Raw genomic sequence first — 20,907 nt, 5'->3', positions numbered from 1 at the left:
GTCGGTTTCTTAGAAAAATTCCTGTTCCTCTCTCTCTTATCTCTCTTTATTGCTACCACAGGCACCCTTTCTCTTCCTTTCATTCCTCTTTTCAGGTACCCTTCTCTCTCTCTCTCTCTCTCTCTCTCTCTCTAGGAATTTGTGTTTTTTGAATTACGGTAGGATTACTATCTCATCACTGATCATTTTTTGGTTTGATTTTTTTACTTTGTTTCTGAGTAGAAATGTTGTTGCTTTGAGTTCTTGGGCACTTGATTTTTGTTTTGCCGAGGCTTCATGCTATGTTGTGTTGGGTCTGGAAGCAAACCCTAGTATACTGTTCGATTGCTGGTAAAAGGTGGGAAAAGTAATGAACCTGCCCCGGTAAAAGGATTAGGGTTTGAACATTCCAGTTTCTTTCATGTTTAAGACTAGAGATGACTTAGGCCTCCATGCAACTGAACCTAATCCCAACTATTTGGTAAGGTCCGGGTGAGGGTATGTGTATACGTTTATCGGAAGGACAAACAGCAAGAGCATAAGGTTTAGAATTTTGTGTTTTTTATTTTTTATTTAGGCTGTTTTCTTGGCAATCAAGCGGGGTTTTTTCCCTGTTATTTGGCCAGTGGTTTTGCTTTTCAAAGACAAACCCTAATTTGACTGTTATATAAGTTTGGGAATGTTTCATTTCAGAAGAAACGGGTAAAGCATACAATGCACGCCACATAATTACTTGAATTAGTCAAACAGAGTACACATTAGAATTACTCATTACCATGCTGGTTTCTCTTCTCATTCATTTTCGGTAATTGTTATTTTGTAAATGGAACCGATCACTGAATATTCTACTTGAATGCTCTATTTGTTTCTTGGGTAGAAAATGACAAGAAAGTGATCGACAAATGAGGGTTTTTTTAATAATTTAAACATGATTTTTTTCTCAATTCTTTTGTTTGGATTTGTGTACAGGATTCAGGAACCGGCTCTTTGGTGTCTTTGGTGCTTACGAAGTGTGGTTTATATGTAAGAGTTTGGATCAAGTGAAGGGAAGAGAATTAGTACAAGATTGCTTAACGGGATCTGATAAACAGTCTGTTGGTTTACTAGAGACACTTAAAATGGAGAGGGTCAGAACAATTCTGACTCATAGATATCCTTACCCACATGAGCATTCCCGTCATGCAATTATTGCTGTAGTTGTGGGTTGCCTCTTTTTTATCTCGTCTGATAATATGCATACTCTTATACAGAAGTTAGATAATAATATTAAATGGTGGTCAATGTATGCCTGTTTGCTTGGTTTCTTCTATTTCTTTTCATCTCCATTTATAGGGAAGACAATTAAGCCGAGCTATTCAAATTTTAGTCGGTGGTAAGTATTTTGCTCTCATGTATTTCTTTTGCTTGTGTTTTTATTGTACCTCCACGTGTACTCATCTATTTCTAATTACAATACAGGAAATTACTCACATTGAGCTAATTGCCTTGGTTAACCTTTTTTTGGCAGGTATGTAGCCTGGATTTTAGTGGCAGCTATTTATCATCTTCCTAGTTTTCTATCAATGGGAGTGGATATGAGGATGAATCTTTCTTTGTTTTTGACAATATATGTCTCATCCATCCTGTTTCTTCTTGTTTTCCATATTATGTTTCTTGGCCTTTGGTATATTGGTCTTGTTGCACGTGTTGCTGGAAAGAAGCCAGAGATCTTGACCATCATTCAAAATTGTGCTGTAAGTCCTGATGACATGCTGGTTGCTTACACTAGATGTTTTCTTTTTATCACAGCCTTTGGCTTTACATGTAAAATTCAGAGCCTTGTTCTGATGGCCTTATTCTCTGTGTAGGTTCTAAGTATAGCCTGCTGTGTATTTTATAGTCATTGTGGTAATCGTGCTATTTTGAGACAAAGACCATTTGAGAGAAGGAATTCCGGTTGGTTTTCTTTTTGGAAGAAAGAAGAGAGAAACACATGGCTTTCAAAATTCACCCGCATGAATGAGTTGAAAGATCAGGTCTGCTCATCTTGGTTTGCTCCAGTTGGTTCTGCCAGTGATTACCCGCTTTTGTCCAAGTGGGTTATTTATGGGGAGGTACCATTAGAAGCCATTCTGAGTTTTATTATGTCTGTTAGTTCTCGCTTTTTTTGTCACTTATCGTTATTTTTTTTGCTTTCTCAGTTGGCTTGTACTGGCTCATGTCCTGGTTCATCAGATGAAATCTCTCCCATATACTCATTATGGGCTACATTTATAGGCCTCTATATTGCCAACTATGTGGTGGAAAGATCATCAGGGTGAGTAGTCACTTACAGTTTTTGGTTGTATAAAATATTGTGATTGTTATGTCTTGATATTAATTAGGAGTCACAGAATCCTCTTCCTCAGTGTGTGGATACATATGCATATAATTTTTTTTTTGAGATTTTATGGTTTTTTCCTGGAAAAGTACATTTTCATTGATGCTATTGAATTTTGTCTATTTAAAAGCGTTCTTAATTTTTTATTATTTTTATTTTTTAATTTGGTGTTTTTTGTTGGTGTTTTAGAGTGGGGTAGGTAAATGTTGGTGTTTTAGAGTGGGGTAGGTAAATGTTGGTGTGGTCAAGGAAGTTTGTTGTTGGGTTGTGCTTTTAAGCAACTCCATTGGTGTTTACTTTTTATCGTGCCTCTATTGTTTTGATTGAGGAGAGTAGTTAATTGGTGCATGAAGGTTGATATATTTTTTTTTTTGCCCAATTTTTTAGATGTGGGAATCCTGTTGACAAACCTGACCAAAGAAAAACTGCATCCATGACCTGGATGATATTAACCATTTGGTTGGTGGAGCTTTCACCCTCCTTTGGTGGAACTCGTGCATTTCCCTTTTTAGGGGGTGGAATGAATGGAACTTATTCTTTTGTTAACATATGCCTGCTGCCCCCAATTTTGGCAGCAGAATAAAATGCATGGATATGGTAGTAATATATAGTAACCATTGTCTAAGATTCTTTTAAGTTCAATCCCACATTTCTTATTATTTTTTGCATCATGTCCTACTTCATTGATATCTGACTATCAACAGATGGGCTCTTACTCACCCTTTGTCAGTTAAAGATTATGAGGAGTTGAAGAAAAAGCAAATGAAGCCTGATTTCTTGGATATGGTCCCTTGGTATTCGGGGTATATGTTCAATATTCGTCATTTATTTAGTTATTCCTTTTTTTTTTGAAGGGGAGGGGGTTAGTTGGAAAGAAAATCTCAGTTAACTAGTTAACTGTCCTCACTTTGCCGATGCTTGTGTTGCAGAACATCAGCTGATCTTTTTAAGACAGCTTTTGACCTCCTGGTATCAGTAACTGTGTTTGTTGGTCGCTTTGACATGCGCATGATGCAGGTACAATTCCACATTCTTTTGCATCATGGTTGTTAACATTATGGTGTCCTTTTTTCTTTTAAATAGCAAGAATCACTCTCTTTCTCCCTCTCTCTGCCTCCCCTCCCCTCTGCCTCTAAGTATTTCAGGAAACTTAGCAAGTCCTGTGATGATGAAACCTCTTGTTTCCCTGCAAGAGATCTGATACTTCTAAAGAAATGAGAGAGATTTTTCTGTGGAAGGACCTATAAACAAATATTTTATGTTATTTATTTCTAGTAGTTTGGGTTTCAGAAACTGTACAACCTTTTTTCACCAGACTCAGGAATGTGATAATAATTGGTCAAGAATTTTTATGTCAGTGTTGAAATTCATACTCTTTAAAGGAATAACCTTTGCTCGGCCCTGAGAAATATAGAGCTGTCTTGTGCATCGCTTTATTATGGGTGGTGTGGCGGGAAAGAAATGTAAGGATTTTTGAGGATAAAACAAGGAATTCAGAGAACCTTTGGGACATGATTCATTTCCTTGCTTCTCTTTGGGCTTTTTGTTCTAAGGTTTTTAAGGGGATTCCCCTTAATGTGATACACCTTGATTGGTTAGCGGCATGCAACTCCATTGGGTTGGCCTAACTTATAGCAGTTGTCTGTATCTACTTTGTATTTTCTCGCATTTGTTTCATTGTAGTTTTGTTTTTCTTTGGTGGGAGGATTCCTCATCCTTCTCTTGTACTTTCCTTTTTATCAATATATGCCTTTGTCGTTTCCAATAAAAAAAAAAAAAATCCAGTACTAAATGGAAAGCCCAAATGTAATCTTACTGTTCTGTTCCATCATGGACCATCATAGTTTTAGATATTCTCTCTCTCTCTCTCTCTCTTCAACTTCTTTGTGCATATTTTTGTTTCTTTCAACTTCTTGATGTTAAACTTATTAAGTTATTTATTCTCTCGAGTTGTAATATATTTACTTTGTACTTATTGGTAGTTATATTGTGATTCTTAAATGTTAAATGAAAAGTAAAATGCCCTTTCTTTAACTATTTGTGTGAAGAAGCGAACGAGAATTTTTGAGTTTTTCTTCTTGTGCCTTATGATACAATTCAAATCATGCTTGCATGTTTTCATCTTTCCCTTTCACCCATCATCAGGCGTCAATGAACAAGGCTTGCGATGGAGTTCCGCATGGAGATATTTTGTACGATCATTTTAGTGAAAAAGAAGATCTGTGGTTTGACTTCATGGCTGATACTGGTGATGGTGGAAACTCATCCTATACTGTGGCACGATTACTTGCTCAGCCTTCCATTCGGCTCAATACTAAGGATTCCTTTCGTGTCCTACCACGTGGAGACTTACTACTTATTGGAGGGGATCTTGCGTAAGCTGGACCATTTATTTAAGATCTTTAAGCTGATCTGATTAGATTAAATATTAAATGTCTATGGCTGTTTTGTTGTTCTGGAAATTGACAAATTGATACTGTAGCATAATCTTCCTAGCTTGAAGAACCTTCCATCCTAAAATACCTCAAGTGTGGCTTAGGGTTAGTACTTGAGATATTTTCCTGAAAGATGTGGATTTTGAACTATTCAGTAGAATGATTCTACTGCCATTGTTTTTTTTTCTTAGACACTCTTTTAAATATGAAGAAAATAAGATTGTTCTGATGCTGAGATTTTTAATTTGTTTCTACCTCTTGCCAATTTTTATTTTTTGTGGTATACCATTTGATTAGTTTGGTATTCTATCCCAAATCTAAGTTTTGGATTTTAGCAAACAGAAGAAGTGTTAGGAATCTCAAGGGAAGAGGCTTTATTTACAAATTCTGCTAATAAAGAATTGACAGAAAAAGAAAAAAAGATTTGAGGCCAGTGGAGAGGGAAAAGTGTGAAAAGCTAAAGAAGAAAAACTAAGAGTATCACCATGGCCACACTTGCCATCATTTACCACCACCACCACAACTGGTCCACCACAAGCAATTTGTCACCATCATTGTCATTAGCAATTTTGGCCCTTAATATTGGATATCACTTCACAGGCCTTGGTCCTAACTTTAAGCTTTCTAGCTTTTTCCCTAAGTAACTGATGCTTCCTAAATGACCTCTATCATGTTTCTCATTCTCTTGCCATTCCCTCTTTAACCTCACATCTTGTAGAATAAGTTATCACATGCCAAAAGACTTCTATTATGCTTCTTATCCTCTTGCCATTCCCTCTTTAACCTCTTATCTTGTAGAATAAGTTATTGCATGCAAAATTGTGTTTGAAGAAGTAAAAAGAGTGCCTTTTCTGAGGGAACCGTTTTCTTGGTGATGGTTTCCAAAAGTCCATTTTCTACTTCCCTTTTGTTTGAACGCTCTTGATGTGGTCAACTTGTCTTGTTCTTTCTTTTTTGCATGTGAATTTTGCAGAAATGAATATTCAAATGTATATTTCTTTGGCATTTTTGAATTAAGGGCTTCAATGGGTCAGGCCTTTACTTCTTGAATTCTTTTGGTCTCATGTACTCAACTAATGCCCTGTACCAATTGAGTATCGCTATTTCTACTCCTCGGCTGATAACTAGTTTTGGTTGCAGTTATACTTCCATTTTGGTTTGATTTAAGATCACCTTGAGAGACACTTCATGTGGTTTTTGCTTTTTCAGGACTTGGAATATGTGTGATTTTAACTGATATTGGTTGTGCTTGTGTGAAAGATTTATTCTACTGTCTTATTAACCCACTGAGGCTGGATGAGGGATCTCTGTTCATACTTCATATAAAGCTTGTAATTAGGAATGCAGATTTGGAGGATATTGGTTGTGTGCACTTGTGCCCCTTATGTGTTAATTTTGGGCAGGTGTTTCTTCATAGTAGTACTTTAATCTATAATGGTCTTGAGTGTAAATTGTTTGTCATGAATTTTTCATTCAGCAAATTGTTTATATTATTTATTTATTTTATTTCTTATTTATTTATATTTTGGTTCTCTAATAGGTACCCTAATCCGTCAGCATTCACATATGAAAGGCGCCTGTTTTGCCCTTTTGAATATGCTCTCCAGCCTCCTCCATGGTATAGAGTAGAGCACATAGCTGTAAACAAGCCAGAGGTACCTTGTGGGCTGTCTGAACTGAAGCAATATGAGGGGCCTCAGTGTTTTGTTATTCCTGGAAACCATGGTTTGTCTTAGTTCCTAGCCTGAGCTTCCTCTGGAAATTTTTTTCACCTGCAAAAAGAGAAGATAACTGCTTGGGCTCAGATATGTTTCTGGCATTTTTAAGCCTATTAAAAAAAAAAAAAAGTTTCTGGCATTTTTTTTTTAAAATATTTTTATTATTGCTGGAATTATCTTAACTTGTATCTTATGTTTTGTTAGTAAATCTCAGGTTTTTATTCATTAATAAGTCCTCAATTTCCTTTGCCTAGATAGCATATCACTATGGTTCAACAAAATGTTTCTTTTACAGATTGGTTTGATGGACTTCACACTTTCATGAGGTACATATGTCATAAGAGCTGGTTAGGTGGGTGGTTTATGCCTCAGAAGAAGAGTTATTTTGCTTTGCAACTCCCTAAAAGATGGTGGGTATTTGGTCTGGATCTAGCACTCCATGCTGATATTGATGTGTATCAATTCAAGTTCTTTGTGGAATTAATTAAGGACAAGGTATCTTCATTACTTTTTTCTTTCATTTTTTTTTAAATCACATTTTGATGTATTGTGATGCAAATATTACATGAATAGGTTAGATCAGGGTCCTCTGGCATGCTATATCATATAGTTTACTACATGACTATAGGAGAGTTTAACCATTATGTGTATCAGTTTTTATCTTTTTCCGTATCTACTGGATTGGGAAAAACATGGTTAAATTTTGAGGATTTGTTTCTAGAATATATAGAGGAAACAATGATGAATGTTATTCTCTTGACAGTCTTAATAACCTGTTTTTATTTTTTTATTTTTTTATTTTTTATTTTTTTATAGTGTATTAATGAATGCAAAATGCGTATAAAAGTACATAGGTCATATACAAAGAGCACCAAGAAAAGAAGCAAAAAAAGGGGGGACACAAAAATACTCACTCCCTCAACAAAGACCCAACCAATCTATGAAGTCCACTAAAGGCATATAGCCTCTGCCCATGCACACCTTAACCCACATAGAGAAAGTGTTAAGGAAGATGTTTTTTAGTCTTTGATCTGATAATTCCTCATTTTTAAAACATCTCCGATTTCTTTCCTTCCAGCTTGTCCAAAAAATATATAAAGTAGTAACCCTCCAGGCTTTAACACTCCTTTTGCCTACAAAGGAGTTGTGCCACCCAAGTAGAGTCTCCCTAATCATCTTAGAGATAACTCATTGAATACTGAAAATAGAGAACACGAACTACCATTAAACTCTTGCCTTGTCATTATGTAGGAGAATATGATCAATGGACTTAGACTCCTCTTTGCACAAGGCACACCTGTTGACTAACGTCTACCCTTTTCTCTTCTTTGATCCAAAGTAAACACCTTGCCTTAGCAAACCTCCCAAGTGAAGAAACTCACCTTAGAAGTAATCCATGAGTTCCAAATAATCTTTAAAGGGAATGGGGTGGTACAATCTGTCTCCAAAAGAGAATAAATCCCTTTTATAGAGAAAACTCCATTGCTATCACCCTTACAAACTACTTTGTTCTCCTCCTCCCTCTTCACTTCATGTTATTGGATTATATAAAGGAACCGTTCCTTGTCAACCAACTCCTAGTCATTCAAATTCTTAGTAAAATGGAAGTTCTAACTTCCTTCTTCCCTTCTTTGCTCCCAAAAATAGCTACCACGCTGCTTTCAAATCAAATAAGGGAAACAAGGATGGGAAAGTCTCACATGAGGGTTCCTCACTGCACTACATATCTTTTCAAAACTTCACCTTGCTCCCATTGCCTACTGCAAAAGAAATCTTTGTTTTAAAGAAATCCCATTGCTTACCTATCGCTTTCCAAACCCGAACATGTAGGAATCTCTCACCAAACTTGATCTCCAATTCCCTTCTTCCTCTCCATACTCTTCTCTTATGATTTTCTTCCATAGCAAATCTCTTTTACAAGAGTAACACCAACAACACCCTATTTAGCAAAGAAAGAGAACGAACACCTAGACCTCCTTTCGCTTTAGCTGTACAAACAATTGAAAACTTCACGAAGTGTATTTTGTTCTCTAAGGTCTCTCTTCCCCACAAAAATCCCTTTGAATCTTCTCTAATCTCAATTTTACAACTCTTGGGATGGTGAACAAAGACATAAAGTAGATTCGTAGATTGGCTAGAGTACTATGAAGTGACGTGAGTCTTCTCTCCTTTGAGAGTTGTTGCCTCTTCCATAATGAAAGCCTCTTGTGAAACCGCTCTTCTACCTTATACCAGACTACCATTGACTTGTATGAAGCCCCTAAGGGGAGTCTTAGGTAAGAAGTTGACAACTTTCCCACCTTACAACCAATTTCACAATCCAACTCTTTCAAATTGTCCACCTCCCCCACTAGGATCATCTCACTCTTTTCCAAATCTATCTTCAACCTCGAAATGGCTTCGAACCACATGAGAAGCCAACATAAATTAGTGACTTGCTCCTGAGAGGCCCCAAATAAAACAATCGTGTCATCAACAAAAAAGAGATGAGATATTTCCTCACCTTCACCTTCCCTTCCCTTAACCTTGAAACCTGAAATAAAACCCCCATCTTGTGCTTTCAAAAGCAAACTGTTGAGAGCCCCCATAGCTATCACAAAGAGGTAAGGGGATAGAGGGTCCCTTTGTCTTAATCCCCAAAGCTTCTGAGGAATCTTGTAGGGGAGCCATTAACTAAAATAGAGAAGCTGGTTGAAGAGATACACCACTTAATCCAATTTATCAATTTTTGCCCGAACCCCATTTTCCCAAGAATTGCTAATAAGAAGCCCCGATTCATATGATCATAAACCTTCTCAATGTTGAGTTTGCATAACAACCTCCAATCTCTCATTTTTAGCATTAAATCAATTGTCTCATTTGCTATCAACACTGCATCCAAAATTCGTCTTCCTAGCACAAAGGCATTCTAAAACTTGGAAACCACTTTACCCGAACCTTCTTGAGTCTATTGGCCAACACTTTTTTCAACAATTTAAAAAACCTCCTACCAAACTTGCTGACCTCAAATCTTTAAGATCATTTGCACCTTTCTTCTTAGGGATCAAAACTAGGAAAGTTGCATTTAGGCTTCTAACAAATCTTCCATGCTCATTTAACTCCTTAAAAATGTTCAATACTTTGGTTTTTACAAACTCCTAACTAAAATGCTAAAAGGCCATCGAAAACTTATCCAGGCCTGAGGCTTTGTCACTATTCAACTCGTCAACACACTAAACACCTCATCCTCTGAGAAAACCCCCTCTAACTTGCTAGCCTCCAATCCCTCTAGCACCTCAAAGGATAAAGCATCAACACCTGGCCTCCAATCTCCTTTTTTAGAGAGAAGGGTTTTAAAAGCATTGACCACCATTTTATCTCTCTATCTTCGGTAAGCCATTCCCTGTTTACTTTAATCTTAGTAAGATAGTTTCTTCTTCTGTGAGCATTTGCCATCTTATGAAAAAATTTAGAGTTTCTATTTCCTTCCTTGAGCCATATTTCTCTTGATTTTTGTCTTTAAGATGCCTTTTCTAGCAAAACCCATTTCTGGTATTCCTCCATTGCAGATTTCCTTGCTATTGCCTCCGTAGTTGACAAAACTCCTTCCCTCTCCTTAGCGTCCTAGAAACCTATCTGGTTCCAAGTCTCCATTTTCTTTACTGAGATATTGCAAAACACCTCTTTATTTTAACTTTTCAAGTACATCTTTATGGCTTTCTGTTTAGATGGTAGAATAAAATTGGCAGAACCTGAAAACTCCAATCCCAATCACCAACCCTTCAACAGATTAGGAAACCATTTCCACCCTCAACCACATTTTCTCAAACCTGAAAGGGCTAGGACCATTTCTAAAACCCCCACCATCCAACAAAGCAGGGGAATGGTCAGAAACAAACTTTGATAAGATCCTTTGGATGACCCCTATGAAGTGACTTTCCCACCCCCTCATACACTAGGAATTGATCCAACCTAGAAAAGAGGAGTTGTTCTGCTCTCCACACCAAGTAAACGGCCCCCTTACCAGTGGTAGATCTCTAAATTCTAGCTCGTTGATGATATCATAAAATCTCCTCATTGGAGTAGTCGACCTTAGACACTGTTGCATTCCAAGGAAATCTTACAACATTAAAATTCCCTCCTACATACCATGGATTGCCCCACAACCCTTTGATAGCCCCCAATTCCACCCAAGGACCCTCTTTGTCCTTCCTAGAACAAGGCCCATAAACCCCTGTAAAAACCCACACAAAAGCATCCTCACAATTCTTAATCCTGCAAGAAATGGAGAACTTTTCCACTTCCCACTTGACCAACTCTAACACCTTATTGTCACAAGACCCCAAAACCCTTCCTGAGGCACCTCTTGCATTCACTGACCCCCACTATAAGAATCTCCCCACCCCTAGGCATTTGACAATCTTCATTGTCATCGATTGAATTTTGGTTTCTTAGAGACACTACATCTGCTCTTTGTGACCTAATCAAGGACTTTATTAACTTCCCCTTCTTTGCGTTATTTGCCCATCTCACATTCCAGGACAAAACTTTAAGAATCATTGATGAACCAGAATCATATCCCATGATGCTTTCTCCCTTTCTCTTCTTTTGGGAACACTACCACCATATTTTATTGAACTTTCCAACTTTTTTAAGTTCCTTCTTAAACTTCAAAGAAGCAAAAAAATTCCTCCCTTTTCCATGCTCCCTTATCTTCACCTCTCTTAGGCGCTTCATCTTTTTCAAGAGCTTCAAAATATTTTCTTCAAATCCCAGGGTCGGCATGCCTAAGAAGTTTCTAAAGAGCTAGTGGACTAGTCTTCACACTGGTCCTCTCCTTCTTTTAGAGCTCCCTCAAATGACTTCGCTTCTTGTACCCACTCCTTCGTGGCAACTTCATCATCTGGAATCAACCCAACCATTTCCACATCTCTTCCATCTGCTAGAACCACTCTTAGAGGATTCCACTCAAGACAATCAGACAAAAGGTCCATCTTCCCTTTTGTAGACCTAGAAGCCTTAGCTTTTCCCTCCAGAGACTTGGCCAACACCCCACCCCTAGACGGAGAAGAAGAAGAAGAAGCCCTGGACCCGAAAGGAAAAACAAAGCTAGATGAAGTACTTGGAAACCTTGAAGCTTCGTCGAGGAGGGCTTTGTTGGCTAGAGAGATAGGCGCTGACAACACCCCAACTTCACTGTCTAAGGAGAAGCCAAAACAGATGTCTTTTACCCCTAAAGAAGCCCATCCCAAATTGGGCCTAGCTTCGAGGCCCTCTTTCCTCTCCAAAATAGGCCCATCTACTAGATATGATATACAACCCCTATGTTGTATTGACTTACAAAATCAATATTGCTGTAATTTGCACTAGTGATGCCTGCTGCTGAACATGTATCAGACAAGTACACCCGAATAATTGAAGGGAGGGATTCTTTACTAGGTTTCACTAGATGCTTTTTGAATTCATTACTATTGTATGATCATTTTAAATTAGTTGACTGTTAAATGCCCTTGTAGAAAACATTTAATGTTAAATAGATACTTCTTTTCATCCTGTTTTGTAGAAGCAAAAGATTGTTCACTATAATTAAGCCATGTTTCCATGTCCAGTGATATGGAGGTTTGATAGATATGAGGCCTATGCACTGTTCACCCAACATACATGCCCAAGTACATTTAATGCCTTAAAACTGTTCTGGTCTTGACATTTATATTTTGTGAAGAAGGAGGGAATGACTATATTAATATCCTAATGAAAGTTTATAGGTCTAGTTTAGGGAGCACCTAGAGGTGGTGAATAGGTGTTTAAACCCTTTTAGCCCAGATATCATGTTCCTGGAGAAGGCTTCTTTTGGCAGACTGACTATTACATCATGTCAAGCTGTTACCATTATGTATGCTTTAGTCTTTAATGTTTCTTTTCTTTTTCTCTTGCTTCTTTTTTTTCTTGCTTTCTTCATTTTCCTTTTTTCCCCTTTCATTTTTAAGGTCTGCACCGAAGGTGGTAACAATATTCATAATTCAAGAAAGTAAACTAAAAATGTACCAATGTTCTCTTTCTCTTAGACTGGATGGATTGACAAATCTCTTTTCCCTTTTACTAGTTTTGTTCCATGTGCAAGGCACGTGAGCAAGATAGGTAATAAGTTGATATTATATATATATTTTAATTATCTAATAAAAATTACAAAAAATAATTTAATAAAAAGTAAAACAAAAATTTTAAACTTTTAAACATTTTTAGGTATTTGTGTTTTAAAAAATATTATAACATCATGACAACTCTATGCATATATTTATTTTATAATAAAAAATCTAGATATGAAATTATAATTAATTATTTTTTCATTATATAATAAATAAGCATACATTATTATTTGTCCAATGAATATGAATTTAACTAGACCTCGGAGGAAAATGTAAGTCATAGCAGTAACAGAATAAAAAGTGCATAGTTCAGTATCATAATTTTGCCAACATAAAAACCTAATTACTTAATATGCCTTGGAAAATGTGACATATACTACTGCATTTTAATGCCTGGCACTCTTATCAGGATCAAAACTTAGAATGCAGTTAATGATAAACCAAGACCCTCCTTTTTTCCCCTTTCAAAAATGTCCTCTTTCTTGATTAAGCAAATATCAGATTATTAGTACTTGTAAACATGTATGAAATGACATAAGTAAAAACAATGTCCATAGACTAAATTTTAAAAGAAATGCATGAACAAAATGTAAATAAATAAGAAAGATATGGAATAAATGTGAAAAGAGGAATGAATGCTTGGATCAAAGACATGATAGAAAAGAGAATCCCAGCAGGATTGTAGAGCTCAAAGTTCACAGGAATTGGGTGGTTACCATAATTGCTCAGCCAACCATCAATTGTTGGCTCAAATGTAACGAAGAAAAATAAATTAAAGTTTTGGATCTTAATATTGGCAATGTTCAAAATTCTAAAAAAACAAACTTCTTCACCCAATTGAGCTTAAATAAGTTATTTGACCTATTTTACATAAGCTTTTCAAGATATATCTTCATTTTTATTTCCTCTAGTTTAACGTTGTTAATGATTTTAGTCTAAAAATGCATACATTTCATTGAAACCAAAATTATTCCAAACAAATTAGAATCTAATCCGAATTGCTAAACCATAACTCACTAATTGGTGCTCAAAAAAAAAAAAAAAAAAAAAGGGGAGGGGGGGGCGCAAAAAAAAACAAACTAAAATCTTCAATTGTAGATTCATCGATTGTTCACAAGCCTAGCTTGCTCACTTCAAAATTGATATATTCATTTTCAGTTTTTTTTTTTTTGGAAATCAACAGAAAAGAGACCTCAGGATTCAAAATCATCTTTTCCTATTTTTCCTTTCCCTCTTCCATTTAAAAACAAAAATGCTAGCACTTCACAAAAAGTGATCTAAATTGTGACTAAGAATGTCCACATCTTGATTTTACTGAGCTAATCATTTCAGTACAAAATGGTAGCACTTTTACTAAAAAAATTTACACTACATAAATTGCAATTCGGTCATGAATAGTTCAACCCTAATTTTGTGTTTGATTGTCACAAAAACATATGCAAAGGAAGAAAACTAAAATCTTTGGTTCCTAGATTATTTGTTGTTAACAACCCTACAAAACAAACTCTCAGTTCAACTGAACCATAAAGGCTTAGATCAAATTGAACTGTTTATTTTCTTGGACATCACAGAACAAGAATGAGAAGACTCAAAATCCTCGTCCTTTCTATTCCCTTGCCTTCGTTTCAACACAGAATCGCTAACACTTTCTACAAACAGTGATCCGGATCGTGTATTACCAAATCCTAACACTCTGTACATGTCTAAGAAAACACACAAAGAAAAACGAGTTCAAACTTTCAGTCCTTACTCATCGTCATTCAGAACCCTAAAACAACTGAGAAGACCAGAGGAGGATAAAAAAAACTGAACTTAATTCAACAACTTTACTGCGTAAACTCCAGTTTTTGTTCTCGTTTTTCTTTCAAAATAGTCCCAGAGATGTGAAAACAAGAGCGAAAATGCAATCTTCCTTCCATTTCCCTTCCTTTCCTTCCTTCCGCTTCATTTTCTCGACAAAAAAACAATGGGTTAAGATCAGAAAAAAAAAACACAGAGGATTCCTACATTTAACGATTTGAAGGTAAAACATAGAAGAATCTGGCTTATATTACTGCAAAGGACCACCGATTGTTGTCACTTCTCCCTCTGAAGATCAGGGCTTGTACAGCTGTTTGTTTGTCAAGGTGGGACAGCTGCTGCAACAGCAGCAATCCAACTCGTAGCAAAGCATCAATGGCAATTTGGTGAATAATTTAAAAAAGAGAGGATAAAACAGGAAAGCAAAGTTACAACAAAAACCTCACATTCCGGATTTTATAGTATAAAGATATTTTAGGAAACCAGAGGTGTACAGTCTTGCCATTCCAACCCCTGATCTTTTAATTCTTCCACTTGTTCTATAGCACAATAAAATTGAACCAAATTACTATTGCAATGTGATTTTTTCAATGTGATCAACTGTTCTCATCTTGTTTGAATTAGACCAATGTGATTTTTTACCTGGTAATAGTTTTAGTTGTCAGTTTCAAGTTCCATAAACCTTCGGGTTATGTCTCAATTTCTGTGGGCTTGGTTTGGGAGGGTGGATGGTGAACTTGGGTGTGTTTGATAGCAAAAAGGAGAACTGTTTTCTGCTTACAGAAATATAAATATTGAGAATGACTTAAAAACATGTTACCAAAACTGTTTTTAAGAATATTTCCTGAAAATGGGTTATTTTTATGAAACATCAAAAATACTTTTTTCAATGTTTTAAAAAATGCAAGGTCACAATACTGTTTTCCATGTTTTAAAAAATGCAAGTTTGACCAGAGAAAATGGTCCGAATTAATTGTTTTCATTTTCTAAACTGAAGATGTTTGTGAGAAAAGTGTTTTCATCTACAAACAAGCTTGTATCCTTGTGTTTGTAGAATCTTGTGTTTGCTCCTTCAAGAGTCATCACTAGGGGGAGGGAATTTATCTTTCATGTCATAGAAAGTTCAGCGCTGGGCTGATTTAATTGGCCTTAACTTTTGCTCTTATTTCTTTCTTTTTTATTTGAGTGTTCTATGGTATACTTACATGTATTTCCCATGCACTCCTGTATCCTAAGCTTGCCTGCTATTGGTCTGGTCTTTTAATAACATTTTATTTGCCAAAAAATTCTCGGAATTTCTTTTCAGCCTCACATAAACATGTTCACCCTAACTTTAATATTAATATGTAAAATTCTCTTTGCTGATAACTCCTTAGAGCCAACTGTTAGATCATTGGATATGTGAGCTTTAACCTGTGGATACTGCTTCTTATTGGTTGAAGCCGACTCCATTTGCCAAAAAAATGATCTTATAACAGATCTTCCTTATCTCATTTGCTGGGACTCCTACATTATTATTCTGTTCTTATTTCTGTTTTTCTTCATTCCTAAATTTTCTACTTACGGACTTAACATCTTCATCTCATGATATTTAACTCAGGTTGGAGAAAATGACTCTGTAATCATTATGACACATGAACCAAATTGGCTTCTGGATTGGTACTGGAATGATGTTTCTGGAAAAAATGTCTCACACCTTATATGTGATTATCTGAAAGGAAGGTGTAAACTTCGAATGGCTGGTGACCTACATCATTATATGCGCCATTCATCTGTTTCATCTGATAAACCAGTTTATGTGCAGCATCTACTTGTAAATGGTTGTGGTGGAGCGTTTTTGCATCCCACCCATGTCTTCAGTAATTTCAATGAACTTTATGGAGCTTCATATAAAAGTGAGGCTGCTTATCCTTCTTTTGAAGATTCAAGCAGGGTAAATCTGAAAATCTACAGTTCCATTGGCTTGTCAATACCAAAAATTTCATTTTATATTCCTTTTTTTTTTTTCCTTTTAATTTCTCAATAATATTGTGTATTGGTCATTCGATGCAGATTGCATTGGGAAATATTTTGAAGTTCCGAAAGAAGAATTGGCAGTTTGATTTCATTGGTGGCATTATATATTTTGTATTGGTTTTTTCTATGTTTCCACAGGTGAGTTTCTGTTGGTTTTCTTATGATGTCTTGCCATATTGATTACCAAGACTCTGTGGTTGGACCTGAAAAGTGAAAACCTGATAATTAAGATGACTTTTTTTTTTTTGTCTTACCAAACTAAAGACTGTTTACACTTTTACCAGATCCTTCTTGGATGAAGAATTGTTTTTGACTGGCTTCCTCAATTACTTTCTTATATTGTTGTACTAAACATAGTTTACTTTCATATCTAGTAAATTAGTATCAAATTATTTGTGACTGAGAAATGACTTTTGTCTGCTCTTTGCCTAGTGTAAGCTTGATCACATCTTGCAAGATGATTCATTTTCTGGTCACTTGAGGAGCTTCTTCAGTACAATGTGGGATGCTTTTATGTATATGCTGGAACACTCTTATGTATCATTAGCAGGTGCTATGCTGTTGCTAATGGCAGCAATTATATTCGTCCCGCCCAAACTATCACGAAAGAAACGGGTAATAATTGGAATTCTTCATGTTTCTGCCCACCTGGCTGCAGCACTAGTTCTCATGTTGCTGCTGGAACTGGGTGTTGAGACATGTATCCGGCATAGACTACTAGCAACCTCAGGTTAATATTTCATTGCCCCCTTTTTTGTTATGTATTTATTTTTTAAAATGTTTTCTTGTTCCATATGGCCCTCAAAAAACATAAGATGCTTTGAGCATTTCCCATGTTTATGGTTAGTGTAACAGAAATTCTTGCTGATTGTATTCTTATTTTACATGGGAATACAAGTTATATAATGATCTAAATTTACCTATCAAAAAAAATAAATAAAACAAATTATATAATGTTCTAGGCATAAAATGCACATCCCAAGTCAGAATAGATTCTTTCATGGACAGCTAGACTGGATATTAGAACAGCTGATTAATGAAGCATTAATATTTTAAAAGCTTGATTCCAGTTCATGACAATCTAGAAGTCCACAACTAGCCTGATATAATTATTAGTTATATTTTTTTGATAGGGAAAAATAAATTTATTAAGAAGTGTTTAAACAGGGTATGAAATGTAGGTACACAAGAAGTACAAAGGGTGCCTGAAGGCAAAAAGAAAAAATGGAAAAACCAGCACCCTCCTATGAACAAGAACCCAAACAGTCGATGCATTTGAACATCGAGAAAGTCCTGCTTCAAGGGACTTTCTTGACTAAAGGAGAAGGGACATAAGGAATTTTTTAGTGCCTGAACTGTTTGCTTGGCATCTTCAAAATATCTATGATTTCTCTTGCACTAAACAATCCAAAACATACACTATGGCGCAGATCTCTGTGCCTTTCTCTGCCTTTGTCCACAAAACTTCTATTCCAACCCAATATGGTCTCCCTCACCAAAGAAGGATCCACCCAAGTAGTTCCAAAAGAGAAAAGAAAATCCCATAGACTCGTTGTTTCACAAGTTGATTCTTCTTCACTTTTGCAAAGGATGCACTTGTTTAGCAAAAACCGACTTCTCCTTTTAAGCTGATCTAAAGTATGAATCTTACCCTACACCACTTCCCATGCAAAGAAACCCACCATTGCAAGTGCGAAGTTAGGAATTGTCTCAAATTCCTAATTGATATATACATATTTTTTTAAAGAATATTGTATACAGGGTGGATGAAGATGTGAGGAAGAATGAAAAACACTCGGGGAAAATAAGGGAGCTCATGGTTTAGGGTGTAGATACAAGGAGTACGGAAACATGAAATGTTTCACAAACTCAATAGTCGTATATAGTTTCTATCTTTTGTAATATTCTCTGTGGTATAGTGGAGTGATCATCTCTCATCTATGGATGTAGGTATGGTTGGTCGAACCATATTAAAACCTCTTGTACTTTTGTGTGTGGATTATTTTATCTTTGTGTTCTTGAACTAACATGTTTACATTGAAGCTTCTGATGACATAGCACCAATGGACCTAAATCTCTTTTGTAGGAAGGGCAACAACATCCTCTAATTTCAAAGAGGAACAAAAAAATTTAATTGAAAACTTACCAGTCTTGGAGCCCCTTCAAACTTAAGCTATCCTCACATTTCCTTGGCATCCCTCCCTCTTGCAGCCTTGAAAAGAGAGATCCTATCCTTTCCAACTGCCAATCATGCAATTGTCTCAGGAAGCAAGAGTTCTAAAGACACTTCCACCTTCCAAACATCTACAATCCAAGGATCCTTTTAACATATTTATGGAATATAAGAGTGGGGAAAGACATGCACAAATGTGATTCATCACACTAATCATCATTCCAAAATTTAACTCTCCTGCCATCTCCTATCTTAAAGCTTGATCTTGCTGTAAAGCCCCTCCTCTATCCTTGCCATGCCTTGGATTTGTGAATTTGTATTTATTCTGTGGAGTTCATTTCTGTGACAACAATTCTAATTAAAATTAAAAAACTAGTTTCAAGTAATTGCTAGGCTAATTTGATTGTTGACTTTGAGTTGATGGTGGACTTATTTCAGGCTATCATACTTTATATCAATGGTACCGAACAGTGGAGAGTGAACACTTTCCGGATCCCACAGGCCTTCGAGCTCGTATAGAACAATGGACATTTGGTCTTTACCCGGCATGTATCAAGTACCTCATGTCTGCATTTGATGTTCCAGAGGTTAGAATGCTTTCTCCATTCCATTCATATAATAATAGGTCATCTTCTTTGCTATTAGTAAACTTGTGGAAATTCTCAGGTCATGGCTGTAACCAGGAGCAACATATGCAAGAAAGGAGTGTTGTCGCTCTCCAGAGGGGGTGCTGCTATATACTATGCTTCAGTCTTCCTCTATTTTTGGGTTTTCTCTACTCCAGTTGTATCTTTAGTGTTTGGAAGCTACTTGTACATCTGCATCAACTGGCTTCACATTCACTTTGATGAAGCCTTCTCATCACTCCGCATTGCTAATTACAAGTCTTTCACCCGATTCCATATCAATCGTGATGGTGACCTTGAAGTTTTCACTCTTGCAGTTGATAAGGTAAGGAACCAAAATCACTTAGAAATTGCAATGTTCTACCAGTTATTTATAGCTTAGTAAGTTTTTCTATATAATGTTTTAGCATTCTCCAACATACTACTTATTGGTTACCAGCATTGCTGCACTGTTCTTGTTTCTCAACTACTGCTCATAGGTGGAGTTGCTTAAAGGTTTAGCTCCGGGGTGGGGCCTATCTGGATGTAGAAAATAGAAACCTCAAATTATTGGTTAATATTTATATTTTGGTACTACAGTGGGTGTCTTTCCTGTTTGCCTGTTATTGGGAACCATATTAAACTTTCCCATTCCTCATTTTCTCATTATATTTTACATATTAAAATTCTAATAATTTAAACATTTTTAGGGGGAAAAAAACAACTAATGCAACCAAGAATATCTTTTGGACACAATTTAGAAATGTTAATTAAAATAAAAATAGCAGATCAAAACCTGTTGCCATGGTATTTTCCTTGCAATTTTATGGTGTTGCCTTTTACCTTTGATGGCCAAACCATGGTAGCAACTATAACTGTCATCAGTTTATCATTTTATGATAATGAAACCAATCTCAAAATGAAGAGGGATGTTAGACTGATCCAAATCGTAGCTATGGAGTTCATCATCAATTGCTGCTTTAATTTAAAATTTCCAAATTGAACCATAAAGAGCTCAATCTGTAATGGAAAGAAATTTGGACGCAGAGTTTGAAAGTAAAGGAATATAAAAGTACCTAGGGTATATAAGTAATGCAAATATGTTTGTTAATATTGCCTTTTAAGTAATTTTTGAATTGCAGGTGCCAAAGGAATGGAAACTGGACCCAGACTGGGATGGAGAACAGCCAAAGCAGCTTAGCCACCTTAGAAAATTTCCTAGCAAGTGGAGTGCAGCTACTCCTCAGCAGGACCCATTAGCCACTGTTCGGATTGTTGACCACTTTGTTATTCAACAAACGGGGAAACCTGATTTGGAGACAAGAACTGGGCCAGTTACTCATTGACCTGGGCGTTAGAAATTTGTAACATCATTGTAATGTTCATATATTTTTTTTTTTTTCTAGAAGCAATGGAAAAAAAGAAAAGGGAAATAGTAGTGTTGTATGGTATGGAAATGATTCCATCTTGAATACATTTTCTGTGGTGGTTTGCAGTCTCTGGAAATCAGAGAGTGAGGGCACTGCATTTTGATTAGTCCTGCATGGGTGCTGATGCATGCTCACTGTAAAGATTGTATGATCTACCAATTCATTGTTCAATTTGTGTCAGGGTGTTGCCACCCTAATACCCTTGGAAGGAACTACAGAAATGACTTATTCCTGCTAAAAAAATATTTTTACTTCTAGTTTTTGACG

General features: G+C 36.2%; 1 protein-coding gene across 2 annotated transcripts; it reads left to right on the top strand.

Annotated features, from left to right (window-relative positions):
- Window positions 1-13: 13 nt before the first annotated feature.
- On the top strand, window positions 14-20,902 carry LOC117906547. 2 transcript variants are annotated; one of them, XM_034819602.1, is made up of 16 exons: window positions 14-95; window positions 949-1,351; window positions 1,487-1,712; window positions 1,827-2,072; window positions 2,160-2,275; window positions 3,043-3,141; window positions 3,268-3,355; window positions 4,484-4,713; window positions 6,314-6,498; window positions 6,787-6,986; window positions 16,017-16,349; window positions 16,469-16,570; window positions 16,865-17,162; window positions 19,044-19,192; window positions 19,272-19,556; window positions 20,353-20,902. In XM_034819602.1, exons 2-16 carry the CDS (start codon window positions 1,098-1,100, stop codon window positions 20,554-20,556), a joined length of 3,015 nt encoding a protein of 1,004 aa, XP_034675493.1. In that variant the 5' UTR covers window positions 14-95; window positions 949-1,097; the 3' UTR covers window positions 20,557-20,902. The 2 variants fall into 2 exon arrangements, with proteins under 2 accessions (XP_034675493.1, XP_034675491.1); XM_034819600.1 differs by lacking the exon at window positions 14-95 and having other exon boundaries at window positions 1,265-1,351; window positions 1,438-1,712.
- Window positions 20,903-20,907: the final 5 nt, after the last annotated feature.

Source organism: Vitis riparia, chromosome 18, assembly GCF_004353265.1.
Source record: "Vitis riparia cultivar Riparia Gloire de Montpellier isolate 1030 chromosome 18, EGFV_Vit.rip_1.0, whole genome shotgun sequence".
Lineage (NCBI taxonomy): Eukaryota > Viridiplantae > Streptophyta > Magnoliopsida > Vitales > Vitaceae > Vitis > Vitis riparia.
Note: the sequence above shows the minus strand (reverse complement) of the source record. Positions and strands in the feature narration are given on the sequence as shown.

What these genes read in the sequence shown, in the direction of transcription:
- LOC117906547 (XM_034819602.1), top strand. Translation starts at nt 1,098, where the DNA reads ATGGAGAGGGTCAGAACAATTCTGACTCATAGATATCCTTACCCACAT. An exon ending in GTGGTGGAAAGATCATCAGG is followed by an intron (nt 2,276 to 3,042) that starts GTGAGTAGTCAC and finishes GACTATCAACAG; the next exon opens with ATGGGCTCTTACTCACCCTT. An exon ending in ATGGTCCCTTGGTATTCGGG is followed by an intron (nt 3,142 to 3,267) that starts GTATATGTTCAA and finishes CTTGTGTTGCAG; the next exon opens with AACATCAGCTGATCTTTTTA.